The sequence below is a fragment of the Phymastichus coffea genome, unplaced genomic scaffold, assembly GCF_024137745.1.
Source record: "Phymastichus coffea isolate CEN01 unplaced genomic scaffold, Cenicafe_Pcof_1.1 PCOF00113, whole genome shotgun sequence".
In the NCBI taxonomy this organism is placed as follows: Eukaryota; Metazoa; Arthropoda; class Insecta; order Hymenoptera; family Eulophidae; genus Phymastichus; species Phymastichus coffea.
Genome location: NW_026706924.1, coordinates 102,947 through 118,348, shown reverse-complemented (window position 1 = coordinate 118,348; position 15,402 = coordinate 102,947). Strand labels below are relative to the sequence as shown.

The window sequence follows — 15,402 nt, the reverse complement described above, 5'->3', positions numbered from 1 at the left end:
CAGTCCCATCACGCACGTGAGCCAACAGTGTAGTCACGGTGGTCGCATACACGTACACGACACGAAGTACAACCGTAGTTGACAGTCATCGATGAACCGCCGTTTGCTTTTCATCGCTCTAAGAAAGACTTTACTGAACAATCGTCATACCTTCTGGACAGCCAAGATGAGTGATAACATAAAGAAACCAATTGATAAGAAAGAATTAAAAACGAAATTGACTCCGCTCCAGTGGCATGTGACGCAAGAGAAGGGTACGGAGAGGCCATTCACGGGCTGTTATAATAAGCATTACGAGGGTGGCATTTACACATGTATTGTCTGCGAGCAAGAGTTATTCTCATCCGAGAATAAATACGACAGTGGCTGCGGTTGGCCAGCCTTCAACGAAGTGCTGGATCAGGGCAAAGTGAAACTTACCAAGGACACTAGTCTCGACATGGTGAGAACTGAGGTCACTTGCTCCAATTGCGGAGCACATCTGGGACATGTGTTTAACGACGGACCAAAACCAAAAAGAAAGAGATTCTGCATTAACTCGGCTTCGCTCAATTTCCATCCGGCCAATGAGAAGAAGGAATAAATTGATATATATGCGCATAGACTGAAAGTGTGTGGTTTCTTCTTTTTTATCGCTAACGTGTGCAAGGTATATTATACGCTTATCGCTCTGGAGAGATTTGTTATGAAACAATTAACGCATGTACATAAATACGAAATGAATGACAAACTATATACGATTATTTTATTTTTATTAAGAATATCGAGATTCTTTTGTTTGTTTTATTTGAAAACTTTTTTTTTTAAGTAGCATAGTTTTTTTTTGTAAACGCATTGAACATTCAAGTAAAATCACAGACATTGTAAATTTAAAGCATCACAAAAAGATGTGATGCGATGTTGACAGTTTCTTTGAGGAACAATTATAAAATGGTATAGTCAAAAGAACCTGAGTGAAAGGTTCCTAGTTAACAAACGATATAGATTTAATATAAATGATCAACATTGAGATTCTTGAAACTCTTAGTCAATATATAAATCTTTGTAAATCGATAAAACTCAAACTATTAAAAAAAGCATATAGAGACAAATGTACATCTCAATATTAAATATCATTATTTCGATATTCTAAAGTTCTACAGGTTCCGTTTTCGGTTGATTAGCTGCCGGTGACATTGGACTGCCGTGAACTTCTAAATCGAAGTCAAAAGTCGTCAGAGAATTTCTTAGCACGCGATTCCAACGATCTGCACTTTCATGATCAGATAAGTGAGTTTGTGTCACAGGTTCCTCGACTTGTGGATAACATGTACGCATTGCCTCGTGCTGAATTATAATCTCATTCGTTATATAAGTCTCGCGACGAATTTGGTCTTTTAATTTCGAACTCATGTCCGGAATGCACCATCGCATAATAATTATTACCACAGCAACGATATTCTAGAACGAAAAATTTATTATGTGAGATTATGAAATTTCATATCATTCATGTATATAGATATAATACGCACCTCAAAAACGACGACGAAAGCTAAACGAGCTGCAAGAATATGCCAAAATAAGCGATTGTATTGATATTTGTCTGATGAATCCGGTGGTTCTCTGTAATCTGGATAGTGGCAAATAATAGTTTCATTATAATGTTCAGGGTCATCGCTAGTATTGAATTTAGAAAGAGAATTTTCTACGAAGCCGTTCAATGTATGATCTTCTGATACGGCAATGCGATAGACGAGGCGAGGAATGAAATTAGACGTAAAAGCTATTATAAAAGCCTGTAAAAAATCATTGATTAGTATAATGGAAAAATTTCATAAATTAATGTATGTTTGATAAAACTCACGTTAGTAATTACAGAGAATTTTGAAACTGAATCTAAAATTTTATACCAGACACCGATATCTCGAACTCTCTGACTTACGGGTCGACGATACATGATAAGTAATTTTTTGGCATCTAATCGCATTTCTAAGACGTTATTTAAGAGAGCGAAAAATGGAGCAAGAGGAAAAGCAGCAACAAAAATAGTTACAAATCCATACTGCAAAACTAAAATAAGAAAAGTATGTATCAACAATGGAAATTTTTGCCTATATTATTAGCATATTACGATTATTTACCCATTTCTAAGTATTCAGGAAATAAACTTCGAGGACCCCACTGAACGAGTTTATAATCTGCAACCCACTGAAGGTGCATTCTCGCTAAGTTTTTCTCCGATGGGCTTGATTTTTGTAATCCTACTTGAACCCTTAAAGTATTCATCCACTTTTGAAATAAAGGAAACAACATTTCTAAGATTGAATTCACAGCCTGTTTTCCAATCATGATTATGCCAAGTTGAATACACAGCTCCAAAAAACACCCGCCTGGCCCACATTCTTCTTGGCGACTATTAAGAAAACGATTGTACTTTCCAGGATAACCGACTAACTTCCCTTTAAAAAACGCAATGTAAAATATTGAGGCATAGTAGTTAATAAATTCTAGTAAGTAGATTTTCAATGTCAGACTATCATCAAATTCAGTCTGTGTACGAGGAAGTTCTATCTGAAAGTGTAAAAGAAAGTCAATTTAAAATTCAATAAAAAGTGTATTTTTATAAAACAAAATAATTCTTGTGTATATTTACCTCTGTCAAATATTCTGCAATCCAAACGTACAGCCAGTTGAAAACAACGATGCAACAAAGATTGATTCCCGCTGCTGTGGCTGTAGTCAAAATGATAGCATAACTAGTTACCATTTTATTGTGTTTCTTATCTGAGATACTGTAAAATGCTGTCAAAACGGACATTCTGTATAAAACTACTCCTAACACAGCTGCCATCGCCACTGTAATCTGCAATTTAAATTAAATCAATAACTATTGTAGACCTTGATACAATAAAAATAAAAATAATATTACAATAGATGAATTATGAATCGCGATGCTGTCACTTGATCCATATTTCATAACTAAAACGTATCAAAAGGTATTTACAATTAAAAACTCACCAACAGAAGCACGACTGAGCAGCTGAAAATAGTAGCAGGTAGTCTAACTTTCCAGAACGGCACTCGAGGTTCCGCGGCATTGGTCACAAAATTAACGGATTTCTTTTTGACGTGAGCTAGTCGAGCTAAGTACTTTGGCCTAGGATGCTCCTCGTGAATATCTAGACTAGTCAGATCCCATCGATGAGTTATTTCTGCCGAGTAATTTTTCCATAACTCCAAAAACAAAGTAGCTGAAAAATATCAACGTTGAAACGATTATAATTATAAATGGAGTTATTAATAATATAATCCTTAGTAGCAGTATAACATTCAATGTCATACTTAATTAACACGCTATGATAAGGTATTTTCGACACTTCGTGCGGAAAGTGCGTTTTTCCCGCACGCTCGGCAAAAAACGTGCGTTGAAAATCGCACTTTCCACACGTCGTATAAAGAAATACGGTACGGCACATGTTCGGGAAAGAGTTTCTCGTCTCGTGTACCTTTCCACCCTCGCTTCGCTCGAGTGTAAACACCACACGAGACAAGAATCTACTTTCCCGCACTTGTATCTAATGTACTAATTCTCGACAATATTAATTTATATGTCTCATATATATACGTTATATATACACATGTATATATAACATATATATAAGACAATTATAATTATAGCATGTTTAGAATTATAGAAAGGGACGCTACAAATAAGAGGAGAGGGGAAAAAGGGATGCACTACGCAAGACGTCAGCTACTTTGAGACAGACACTCTCCGCTGCGTCCCTAGCCGGCGTCTTACGTAGTGCATCCCTCTTTCCCCTCTCCTCTTATTTGTAGCGTCCCTTTCTATTATTCTAAACATGCTATAATTATAATTTTCTCGACAATATTAATTTATATGTCGTATATATATGGCACATTCCAGACTACGCCGGTCAGCTTTTCAGGGGTAGGTTGCGGATTTTCTTGAAACTTGGTATACATATTGCTTATATGGTACCATATTCAAGTATGGATTATTAGATCATTATAATAATTATATCAAAAGTTATAAACAATTGAAAATTTTTGACAAGAAATTTTCAAAAATTTATATCTCCGCAACCATTCAAGTTATCGAAGCGAATTTTTTTTTAATTACGCATAAAAGAGTATACTTTGAAAGTATTAAGTGAACAATACTTTAATATCAATTTTTCCAAAAGTTATTAACATTTTTTTAAACAATTGCCCATATCTCAAAAAGTGTTATTTTTATTTTAAAAATTCTTTTTTTATTGCATTCCTTGACATTTTATCTTTAAGAATCCGTTTTAAAATTCATCGAGCGATCATTAGAAGCGACACAGTAACCGATAATAGTGGACTCTCACAGGCCCTACGACGCCGATAAGTTGGTAAATTTGATAGCAGCGCCAACGCGCGGTCGAGCGATATATATATACATATATACATATATACAGATATATATAAAATATATATACACATGTATATATAACATATATATATACGACATATAAATTAATATTGTCGAGAAAATTATAATTATAGCATGTTTAGAATAATAGAAAGGGACGCTATAAATAAGAGGAGAGGGGGAAGAGGGATGAACCATGCAAGACGCTGGCTAGGGACGCAGCGGAGAGCGTCTGTCCGTCTTTCTCTTTTTGTCCGCTCGAAAAGGCTGTCCGCTGTCGCTCTGTCCGCTTTCCGCTCCCATGTAAGAGCACCCTTAAAGCGTTCGGCAAACCCAAGTCACAGTCCCAAAGTAATTAGCCGATTTTAGCGCTGCGTACGGTAGTTAGTGAACTACTAGAAGACTTACAATATGAGCGCAGCTTATCGACCATGGTACTGTAAGTGACGAAGATAACCCGCATGCGAATATCTTTTTTTATAAAAAGGCATAAATTAATTTTATAGAAAATGAATACTGTTTTACAATAAAAAAGTCTTGCAATTTTGTTCGTAAATCTACATTTTCAAAGTAGAGTGAAGAACGTTGAATTTCCTATCTTGAAAAAAAAAAAAAAAAAAAAAATATATATATATATATATATATATATATATATATATATATATATATAACTAAATTTTTCGAGAAAGTTTAAGAAGTTTGTTTAAGTGAGATTGTCATACACACACACACACACACACACACACACACACACACACACACACACACACACACACACACACACACACACACACACGCGCGCGCGCGCGCGCACGCACACACACACACACGCACGCACACACGCATGATGGGATAAAAATATCGACTACAGAAAAAATATTTGACTATTGGTAACGTGTAAACATTAGACAGTTTGAAATATATCTAATTTTTATCTTTTGGAGGGTGCCTTCATAACATTTAGTCTAGGCAATAGTCCAAATGTCGCGTCTCCCAATCTAAAGAAGATAATTGATTCATTTTTTTTATCATTCAAAATCAAAGTAATTGCCAACATTTAGTTTTTACTAAATTCGAAACAGGTGACTATTACTAACAAATTTTAAAAAAATTATAGTTATTGTAAATTTTTATGTTAAAAATCTATGATTTTTATACAATTGAATGATGGCTTTCGTAACAATATTTTTCTATTAAAAAGATAATTTTTTACACGGTAAAAATTTCGTGGATAGTTGACAATGACCACATTAATCATCGTAACTATCATTAAAGTTAAGTATATCGAATGTTATTTATTATCAGACATTATATTGTTTAATAAGAAAATATAAAAACAGAAAAAACTATAGAATTATTAAAATCGAGTGATCGAAAAGCGTATTCTATCATTTCAAAAAAATAACAAAAACGATATATTGCAAGACTTTTTCATCGTAAAATAGTATTAATTTTCTATAAAATTAATGGATTCCTTTTTGCAAAAAAAGATATGCATGGGCGGGTTATCTTCGTACAGTATTATGGTTGATAACATATAATAAGACTCGATAAGCTGTGCTCATATTGTAAGTCTTCTAGTGGTTCACTAACTACCGCGCGCAGCGCTAAAATCGACTAATTACCTCCGAGAAAAAGAGAAAGTTGCCTATAGAGAAAACGTCGCTGCCTCGGTTCCTATATGGCGTTGGGTCTCCTTCTCTCTTGCTCTCTGATCATAACCTTACTCATCAACTGATTTTGTTGAGAAAGATAAAGTTGAGACAGAGTCGGGAGGGAATGTGTTCACATAAACGCAAATCAAGTTTAGCGTACATTATTTTTGTTTTATCTATTTATTTCTATATTTTTAACTCTTTAATTTTGTCGAAATGGAAAAAGATTCCAAAGGAGTAGAATTAAATTGGCGGCCCGACGAGCTGATGAAATTTAAAAAGTGGAAACTAAGGAAAGTTCATTTGCAGGCAAGATTCAACGGATCGCACTTTGAAACAAAAGATATCAACACAAATTTTTCAAGTGCTGCCTCACCACTCGACACACAAGCTAATTTAAGTTATTCAGTTTCGAAAAAACGCAAGAATCCTTTCACGAAAAATGAGCAAAATAAAAAATCTAAAGATCAATATCTTTCCTTGGATACTGATAGTCCAGACAGCACGTTTGAATTGTTGAATCGATCAAGTAGTTATAAAAAAGATAAATCAAAATTAAATGATATAATTGAAAGTGCAATTAGTGGAAAAAAACCTGTTGCAGTGCAACTTATTGAAGAGCCTAAAGGAAAGAAATTTATGCCGATTGACTGGACTCTAAAAACCAAGATGCGTGTTATGTCTCCCAAACCTTTCTCTTGGAAAGGAAAACTAAAAGCAAGTGAGGAAGCCTCAGGAACAACAGGGTACGTTAGATGTTTAGATATTGGAGAGCAGGAAACAACTTTGGATACCAGTCCTAATGCCAGATTTCATCAATGTTGTTTAGTCTGGCAGCATCCTTCTATTCCTTGGATGGATCTTTTCCCAAGATCTCAGGCTAAATTAAATGTGTCTAGCAATTATTTTGTTGCCATGAATCAAAACATGAAAGAAGCGCTTTACAAAGACTGGTGCAGCAGCTTTCGTTCTTTATTTCACTTGTTACGTGTGAGACAGTGTCCATATTTTTATGTCTGTGGAAACAATTTTACAGTGTTGTTTCGTGCTGCTGGTATATGTGGAATTTCAGAAGTTCAAGCTCTCCTAACACCCACAACAAGAGGTTTACGAGAAGCATTAAATAATGAAGAAATTCAATTCACAATGCCATTAAAGCCTAAAGTTAAAGCCAATGCAGAAGAAAATCATATTAGTGCAGAAGAAGAACATAACAGTCAGTGGATGAAAGAAGTAGGCATAGATGAATCAGAAATTCGTAGAATTAGTAATTCTCAAATGAAAGTTCAAACAAATCGTGAGTGTGATGGAGATAATTCATTTGAATCTTTAGTATTTGTCACTGGAGTGGAGGCACAGGCCCTGTTTAATTTTCTAATAAATTGTAAGACAATAATAACAACCTGTGGATCATATTCTGGAGTTCCTCCTACACTTTTAGCACCTGTTGCTTTCCATAGTGCTACATTAAAACCTTTAAAAGTTAGAGAAAGTGTTGTGTGTAATGGAACAGAAAAGTTTCATTCTCTGGAAATTACAGGACCAATTCTACCAGACATTTTACCATCATTATGTGCTCTAATGACAGGTGACCATTTAGAAAAGTTTTCAGTAACTTGTGCTCAATTAACAAATACAAAAGCATTCACAATCGCTAAACATGGAACAGAAATTAAAATTGACAGTAATGATAACAAAAAAGAAAAAATACCACAAAATGTATTTGGACTTGAAAACTTGACAGATTGTGGATTCAACAAAAGAGTACTTGAGCATTTCTGCAGTCCTGATCCAGAAAGGATACAAAACTTTGAAAGCTTAACATACGATAACAAGTTATATACTTGGAGCTGATAGTATTAGTTTTTAATATTTAGCATTATTTATATTAGACAATTGACAATGAATTCAATTTGACTGTGAAAAAGTTGTTAAATACTAATTTGTTACTAAGTTTGTAAAACTGTAATGTTTTGTAAATATCCAATGTCCATTGCAATCACAGGTAAATCAACTCATGTACTCTAATTTAAAAACCAAATTTATAAAAACGACTATGTTATAAATACGACCATAATATTGGATGATGTAGTTAATGAATAATAACAAAACTCACCCCACAGAGACATGAACACGGCGAAAAAAACCGTTGACGGGTTGTCAAACAAGTAAGTGATCTTCGAGTGAAAGCATGTGTCCTTCAAACTCCAAGTGCTACAAAAGTTATCGCACAGCGAGCACATCGTATGATTTGATCCGCAAATTTCGCGACTCAACTCGTTTGAGTCGAGGGTCATTAAGCTGTAACCAAAGCAAATGAGGCCGACGATACTTGCTGGAAGTAACATGTGAGTGTAGAAACCTAGCCAAGCAAAATACAAGCCGATTTTCACGCCGAAGTATTCCTTGATGTAGTCCAATGGCTGGTAGTGAAGCATTTTTTGCAAGCTCGCCCATTCCGTATACAAGAGATAACGCATCGAATCCGGTGACTTTAAGTTCCCCTAGAAAAGACATAATACTTATGGGGATGTAGTTTATGGATATTATTTTCAACTATTTATGTATGAATAAATTTTTACTTAAAATACATAATTATGTGATTTCTTCTTCACAAATTTCCTGTCCACATTGCTCATACTTAATCGATTATTATTTATTTTTTAATTGAAAAGCAAATATTTTCGTCACAAGTGCTGGTCTTTAACCATAAACAATCTTCGATAACAAGACAATTCAGACATAGGTTATAGGTATAAGATACCTTGAGAATACAAAAAATTAAACTCAACAGGAAAGGGAAAAATTTATAATTTATAGCTAAGTCGTGATTTTGTAAAAAAGAAATTTAAAGTCTCATTTCTCTTGAACGCATCAGCTTTTCAGGCACAAGAAAATCAACGCTACTTATATTTATGGTCGCTGAGCCGGTAAAACAGGTAGGAGATAGACCCCCATACAAATTTGGAAAGCCAGAAAAATATTTTGCGACGGTTACTAATTTTCCGACTAACCGTTGAATAAAATAATAAATCTATTGTCGGAAATTATATTTGAATTCAGATTATAATGCACTCTTATCCCGGAATCATTTTAATACAATGGTGAAATCGAGCCATTGAGGTAATGTGCATCTTTTGCTCGAAATATTTGCACGCCTTAGTCGAGACAGTAAGATTTTAACCTGAATTTGTTCGTGCTTTAAACCTACGTTCGAACAAAAATTACAATGCTTGATAAGTTTCTCTTTACTTTCGTAGACCTTTCGAATTCCAAAGATTTAACGCAGCGTTCACCAACTTGAGAGATTTAAAATTCCGCATTTTTTAAAATTTAGATTACATTTTTTTCGCTTTAAAATACTTACATCGTGTAATGGATAAGCTGCAGAATAGGCCTTTTCGGTAATTAATCGGTCTATGCCGAATGCGAAATCATCCTCTTTATCTAATGTAAATCTCGTCCTATCTAAAATGAATTGTACGATCCTCGAGCGAATGGCTTGAGTAAAAAAATCTGGCGAGTTGATATCAAAAAGGTACTCTTTGTCACGACTGTAAACTGCGGTAAATTTATGCTTCATTGGTGGAAAAATTGTCGGATCGACGTAGTATTTATCCATTAGTCGACGAAAAAACGAATTCACCTCCTGCAAAATTGTCATTTGGCGAGTGGGAACTAGCTGTAAGCCTGGCACTTCTTGCATTGGCATTCGTAGTTTTAAAATTTCTGAATAACGGCGTAGAACTTCCTTGGTGGTTGTAATTTTTATAAAGCACAATCCGTTTGGCTCGTCGCATTCATATTCTAATTGTAGGCCTTCTCTTTCTAAATGTATCTCGAAAGTCTACACAATATAATTTTTTGAAGGCTTTAATAAATTTAGGAATCATTATAAAAGTATTGAATGAATTCGAATTTATTGTATGCTTGAGTGTACAAAAATGATATTGACAATACCTTTCTCATTTCAGCACAGCGATAAGTAGATGCTTCTTGATTTAATTCATCCCAAACAAGCACAAAATCTATTGATTTAATCCCATCACGGAAGTATAAACTAGATGCAGCATCATAATAGGAATCCTGTAAAACAGAATGTATATATTCATTTTGCAGAAAATCATTAAGCATTGAAATTATGTAATTTAAATTCAACTTACTAATCTACCCCTATGGATTGCCTTGTCTAGGTCAGTGCAAGATCCATCAGGCATAGTTTCCTCTGTTTTATTTCTTTCCATAATTTTCTTTTCATTAGTTACTAATTGATTAAGTGATATACTATCATCATATTCGTTGTAAGCTTCCGTTGTAAAATTTTCATGACCCAAACTGGTCCTAGTTGAGTAATAAGCACTGGGTATATGACTAGAACTGTTGCTTTCTGACCCTAAGGTACCAGAGTCTCTTGATATGTCTAATTCATACATTTTATACATTGTAAATAATCATTGATTGTTGTCGATATTCCTGCAAAATGACATAACAACTTGAATCAATCATTTGAGAAATTGTATATAAAAGGAATTCCATTAATAAAAAATCATTAGCAAATTTTTAATTTTAAATTATATTTAGAACAAAAAAAGTTTTTATACTAGTGGTTTTCTCTGTTAAAAACGCAACAGACAGTAAACTTGCATTTTATTTACTGGATATAAGCACAGTAAATGGAGTGTATCATAAGAAGACAGTCGTTTGATTAGCATATATTATCACCCTTCATAGATAAAAAATCGTTTACAACGCATGATAAATTCTTTATTTCGACAAATAAGCACATTGCAGAACAGACTCGCAGTTATTGATGCTCGGAAATAATAAATATTTAATTCTCACCCTTTGTCGGTAGAAGCAAGGAGATGCTGTTCGTCTGCTGCCACGTTATTCAAAAATAGCATTGCGAAACTGGTAATATCCAAAAATAAAAAAATAACTACGTATGGTTCATTTCCATTCCCACGGTTCATGATGCCTTTTCCATTTTGTTTTTTCACACACCGGCTTCGTCATTTTACAACTATGTTTACACTAACAATAAGTAGAATCAGCACGTGTTCTGCTTTCCTCGTGTAAAAAATCCATTTTTGGTGCAGACTTGCGAAATTAGTAATCTAAATTTATATGGATAGGTTCAACTAATGTTTTATAAAAAAATGTATGTGCAAGCTGTAGGTATACATGTTGTGATATTGTTAACTGTGTGAAAGAAAAAAGTGAATGTACTTTAAGGTTATATTAGCATGGGCAGACGATAGGATTTCTTTTGAGAGCTGAAGAGGGTGCGGTCTCCAAATCGTCTAGAATTTGATTGGAATCCGAAGAAATTTAATTTTGTAAACGATTATTATGTGATTTTAACAAATTGTTGTTTTTTTGTTTATTTTTTTCTCAAAAACAGTTTCATTTTATTTGATGGTTAGTTAAGTATAAATAGAGGTGTAAAAAATAAATAGTTTTTTGTAAATAAATAATTTTAAACAAAATAAATTAATCTCTTGAAAAAGTTCACTGAAAGTATGGAGAATCAAGTTTACTATGCTTAAAAGTAATTTGAATATTATTATATAAATTTTATAAATTTTAAAAAACTGTCTTATGTAAGTAATTCATTACCTTTAGCAATTAATTATGAATAGCTATTTACATTATGTATATAATTTTATCTTTTATCAATGGAGAATGTGTTTGATTAAAAATCTTTTAAATATCAACTACCATTTGAATATATATAATATATAAACAATTTTGCTATTATGAAAATTATTGAGATTAGATTATAATTTATTATAATTTTATAACATCCTGAGTTCTTGATGCAGTGCAGAACTTGCTATCTTTTGTTAATTAGAAATTTTTGTTCAATACTCAATAAATTTCTAATAAACTAATAAACAATATCATCTGATAAAAAACCTCCCAATTTCACCTTTGTACAAAAAATCATTTTGACAACAAATTGGTCAGTAAATCATTTCTCAAAGCTTATACCGGTTGGAAGAAGCACAGAGTCCATTTGCTATATTTCATGCATAACTAAATTTAATTCATCTTCTCCTGGGTATAGCACTGAGTCAATGTTATAGAATGATGCATGTAATGCAATTAGAAAACAGGAAACTCCTAAAATAAAGTGTAATAAAATCAGCATAGATTAACATTATTAAGATTTAATTAAAAATGATAGGTCTATATATTTATTTTATTAAAAGCTTTGCATACCAAGAACCCAGAAAAGCGCAGCACCAGCTCCCACTAAATAAAATAATGGGAGAGAACAAATACCAATAACAGCATAAACTTGAGCCAGTGTTAATTTATGATTGAAGACCATCAATTCTTGTCTTGAATGTACTTGAGACACTTTGTAGCAAGCTCCTAATGCTATTCCTACTGTGAATAATAGAAGTGGAGAAGTTATTCTGAAAAATAAGCGTTTCTTTAAAATAACATGGACATCAAAATATAATGTTTATAGAAAAGAACACTCACAAACAATATATGACCAATATTACAAAAACAAAGAAGTAGTTACTCTGGAAGTACTCAATATTTTTCATAATTCTTTTACTCAGTCTTGTAATACTTGGTGGAGGCCTAACATTGTTTGTATTTAAAAATAAAGACCATGGTCTCAATGTAGCCCGTCTGGTTTGAATCCACTCTTGTGCTTGTGGATAGCCAAGCTGACTTAACGGAATTGGAGGGATTTTAGGAAGCTCAAACCTAGAAAAATGTAATAAAGAAGGTGCATATAAAAATAAAATATCAAGTTTCAACATTCTTGGTAATACAAGTATTATTATGATGCACTTTCAATAAAATAAAAAAGACAAGACATTCAAAAATCCAAATGTATTGAACACTTTATCCTATTTTAGTTCATTATTTAAAATATAAAAAAATCAATATTTAATAGCTTCTAGAAAACTAAGTTGACGTATGCTAATAATATAAATAAAAATGTAAACATTTTCTGAAAAATACTTACCCACTAATATTCTGATCTTTTTTATAAGGATCCTCCATTTCACCCATCACATTAATTTCCACATCCGTCATTTTGAAAGCTTGTTTTTTTAATTTTTTTTTTACGTTTGTATTTTACTGAAAATCACGTCGATTCACCACAATATTAAAAATAATTTATACAAAACAGAGAGTTGTGGAAAACGACGATGACCTAACCTGCGTGTACACGAATGCAGAAACGCGACTCGAATCTCGAATCAGATTGGAATCTATCGTTGAAGCAGCTGTTACACACATACACACACTAGCGTAGATCAGCTGCAAGAAATTTATGTTGCGCGAATGCGGAGCAATATGATATACTGAATTACTTTTAATTTATTTTTCCGTAAATTTTCTGTAAATTTATTTTCTTCGTTGTGATTCGTGCCACGACTTCGTTTGTAATTGGCACACCAACTGTTTTCACATAAATTACTATTACTCGATTATTAAGTCTTATATAATGTGTAAATAAGTTTGACTTCGCGTTTATATTCAATAAACAAAGCTAAATTTATACAATTACACTCGCCTGAATATATGTAAATAGATGTAATTTACAATGATTTATTGTTTAAATCGCTATATGCTTTGATTTTTGTTAAAATTGTTAAGTCATTTTGAGTTATACGCAAAAGCAAATCAGTCGAATTGAATACTAATAGTGTCAAGTATTATAATAGTACAAACGTAGCAAAATTTATGCTCTGTATTTTTTAATTGAGGATGTAATTGTAAAACATTGCTTTTGTAGAAAGAAGTGATGATAATCGTCTACGAATTATTAATACGTATTTGCAGCAAAATTCATAAAGAAACAAAATATACACACGAATGTAAATGAACTGAATCTTTTTGAGAGCAGATTTCGTCATCTTTATCGCGCAGAGCTGACGAAACTATTCAACATGTTCATAAATTGCCGCATATAGAGAGACGAATGCATAATTTAAAAAAATTACGTTCATACTGAAAACAAGGATGGAATAACTCTTGCAACGATTTGCCAATGAACGCTATTAACATCGGCGGTCGTAATCGCAACATCCGCTTTCTCAGCCAAACGGCAACAGCTGCGGGCGTGTACGAAAAAAAAGCAACGATCAATCTTTTAGGAAGGAAAGCCACACGGTGCTCATGCAAAAGACGATGCAGGCGGCAGTTGCGCCACGTGCCACGTCGTTATACCTGCCGAAGAAGAGTAGGATGAAAGGCTAGCAAGGCGTTTCGCGAAGGATAAATCGCAGGCGGCGATTCCAGCGTTTGCGGTCTCGGCTCTGCAGCCGGCGGCCACTCCGAAATACATACATTACGGCGAGGGGGAAGAGGGGAAGAGCAACAGGCGCCGCAGGTTGCAGCTGCTACTGTCCTGGATAAAGAAAATTCCTTTATACAATTGCCCCCTCCCTCTTCTGCCGATAGGCAGACAGGGGTGTAGGAGTTGCGGTTCGCGCGACGACTTGCTCTTGTTTTTACGGAGCCGACTGAATTCCAATTCGAGCTCGCATCCTCGCCATTGTTCTTGGGCCGCCACGTGTCATTTCAAATTTGTTTAAAGCGCTCGCCTTATACTATTGTCGTTGCTCTTGCGACGAGGATTCGTAACCGACGATTTTTTTTTCCTTTACTACCCCAGCCCATCCCCTCCACCCCGCCCCGCCCCCTCCCCACCTGTTGCGCACACGTAAAACTGGTAGTCTGGTCGCGTAGGAGCGTGAAGGATCTCCGAGGACATGAAAAGAGGATTCAATACTGTCAGACGAGAGAAAGCTATAACAAAAAAAAAACAATGCGCCTCGAGAACCTCCTCTCGTGTCTTTCAAAAAGAACCTGTTCCTTTGCACAAATTTAAAGGATCGAATTACGGCCGTGTCGAGCATTTAAACTTTTTTCCTTTTTCTAGATTCCGACTGACCACCGGTTTTAGAGAAAGTTTGTTTCAGCCAGTCACGATATTTTTGCCGTTAATAGACCTACACGAATAATCGAATGTTGACAAGCGTATTTTGAAGGACAAACCAATGGATCGTTTCCGAAAAATTTTTCCCCTGCTTATATCTATTAACAAAAAAATGGATATTGAAAAGACAATCAAATCATTATTGACAATTCGAAATGAACAATACTCAAGAATCAGAATAATTGAAACATTCAGAGATTTTTTTGAAGAAGTTTTTGAAAAATGAAGACATGAAAAAGTTGGCAACAAAAGCAAAATGCATCGAGAGGGTGTAACAGCAAACGAAAATAATTTCCCAAACTACGTCGGCGAAAAACCTTATCATCGACCGTCATCAAAATCTAATAAATCTCCGCCAAACCGACAAACTA

At 34.0% G+C, this 15,402-nt stretch overlaps 4 protein-coding genes across 5 annotated transcripts; 2 read left to right on the top strand and 2 right to left on the bottom strand.

Annotated features, from left to right (window-relative positions):
• Positions 1–166: 166 nt before the first annotated feature.
• On the top strand, positions 167–583 carry LOC131670672 (methionine-R-sulfoxide reductase B1). Its single transcript, XM_058946456.1, has one exon. It carries the CDS (start codon positions 167–169, stop codon positions 581–583), a length of 417 nt encoding a protein of 138 aa, XP_058802439.1.
• A 7-nt stretch (positions 584–590) lies between these two features.
• Positions 591–12,077, bottom strand: LOC131670678 (anoctamin-1). Of its 2 annotated transcripts, XM_058946477.1 has the most exons (11): positions 10,897–12,077; positions 10,218–10,527; positions 10,015–10,140; positions 9,422–9,901; positions 8,171–8,558; positions 2,998–3,230; positions 2,633–2,842; positions 2,121–2,550; positions 1,844–2,049; positions 1,512–1,775; positions 591–1,440 (listed from the first exon to the last, which is right to left on the bottom strand). In XM_058946477.1, the coding sequence occupies exons 2-11, from the start codon at positions 10,494–10,496 to the stop codon at positions 1,129–1,131; spliced, it is 2,928 nt and encodes a 975-aa protein (XP_058802460.1). In that variant the 5' UTR covers positions 10,497–10,527; positions 10,897–12,077; the 3' UTR covers positions 591–1,128. The 2 variants fall into 2 exon arrangements, with proteins under 2 accessions (XP_058802460.1, XP_058802461.1); XM_058946478.1 differs by lacking the exons at positions 10,218–10,527; positions 10,897–12,077 and having other exon boundaries at positions 9,422–9,615; positions 9,701–9,901; positions 10,015–10,131.
• Positions 6,075–8,305, top strand: LOC131670679 (protein downstream neighbor of son homolog). The gene is made up of 2 exons (XM_058946479.1): positions 6,075–8,059; positions 8,178–8,305. Exon 1 carries the CDS (start codon positions 6,271–6,273, stop codon positions 7,906–7,908), a length of 1,638 nt encoding a protein of 545 aa, XP_058802462.1. The 5' UTR covers positions 6,075–6,270; the 3' UTR covers positions 7,909–8,059; positions 8,178–8,305.
• Positions 12,078–12,262: 185 nt separating the features above from the next.
• LOC131670670 (prenylated Rab acceptor protein 1) lies at positions 12,263–13,119 on the bottom strand. The gene is made up of 3 exons (XM_058946455.1): positions 13,049–13,119; positions 12,550–12,783; positions 12,263–12,479 (listed from the first exon to the last, which is right to left on the bottom strand). Exons 1-3 carry the CDS (start codon positions 13,117–13,119, stop codon positions 12,263–12,265), a joined length of 522 nt encoding a protein of 173 aa, XP_058802438.1.
• Between the last annotated feature and the right edge of the window lie 2,283 nt (positions 13,120–15,402).

Coding starts and splice junctions, on each gene's coding strand:
- LOC131670672 (XM_058946456.1), top strand. CDS start 167: ATGAGTGATAACATAAAGAAACCAATTGATAAGAAAGAATTAAAAACG.
- LOC131670679 (XM_058946479.1), top strand. CDS start 6,271: ATGGAAAAAGATTCCAAAGGAGTAGAATTAAATTGGCGGCCCGACGAG.
- LOC131670678 (XM_058946477.1), bottom strand. CDS start 10,496: ATGTATAAAATGTATGAATTAGACATATCAAGAGACTCTGGTACCTTA. Junction 2,551..2,632: donor TTGCAGAATATTTGACAGAG/GTAAATATACAC, acceptor TTACACTTTCAG/ATAGAACTTCCTCGTACACA. Junction 2,050..2,120: donor TCCTGAATACTTAGAAATGG/GTAAATAATCGT, acceptor TTCTTATTTTAG/TTTTGCAGTATGGATTTGTA.
- LOC131670670 (XM_058946455.1), bottom strand. CDS start 13,119: ATGACGGATGTGGAAATTAATGTGATGGGTGAAATGGAGGATCCTTAT. Junction 12,784..13,048: donor AAAGATCAGAATATTAGTGG/GTAAGTATTTTT, acceptor ACATTTTTCTAG/GTTTGAGCTTCCTAAAATCC. Junction 12,480..12,549: donor ATATTGGTCATATATTGTTT/GTGAGTGTTCTT, acceptor CTTATTTTTCAG/AATAACTTCTCCACTTCTAT.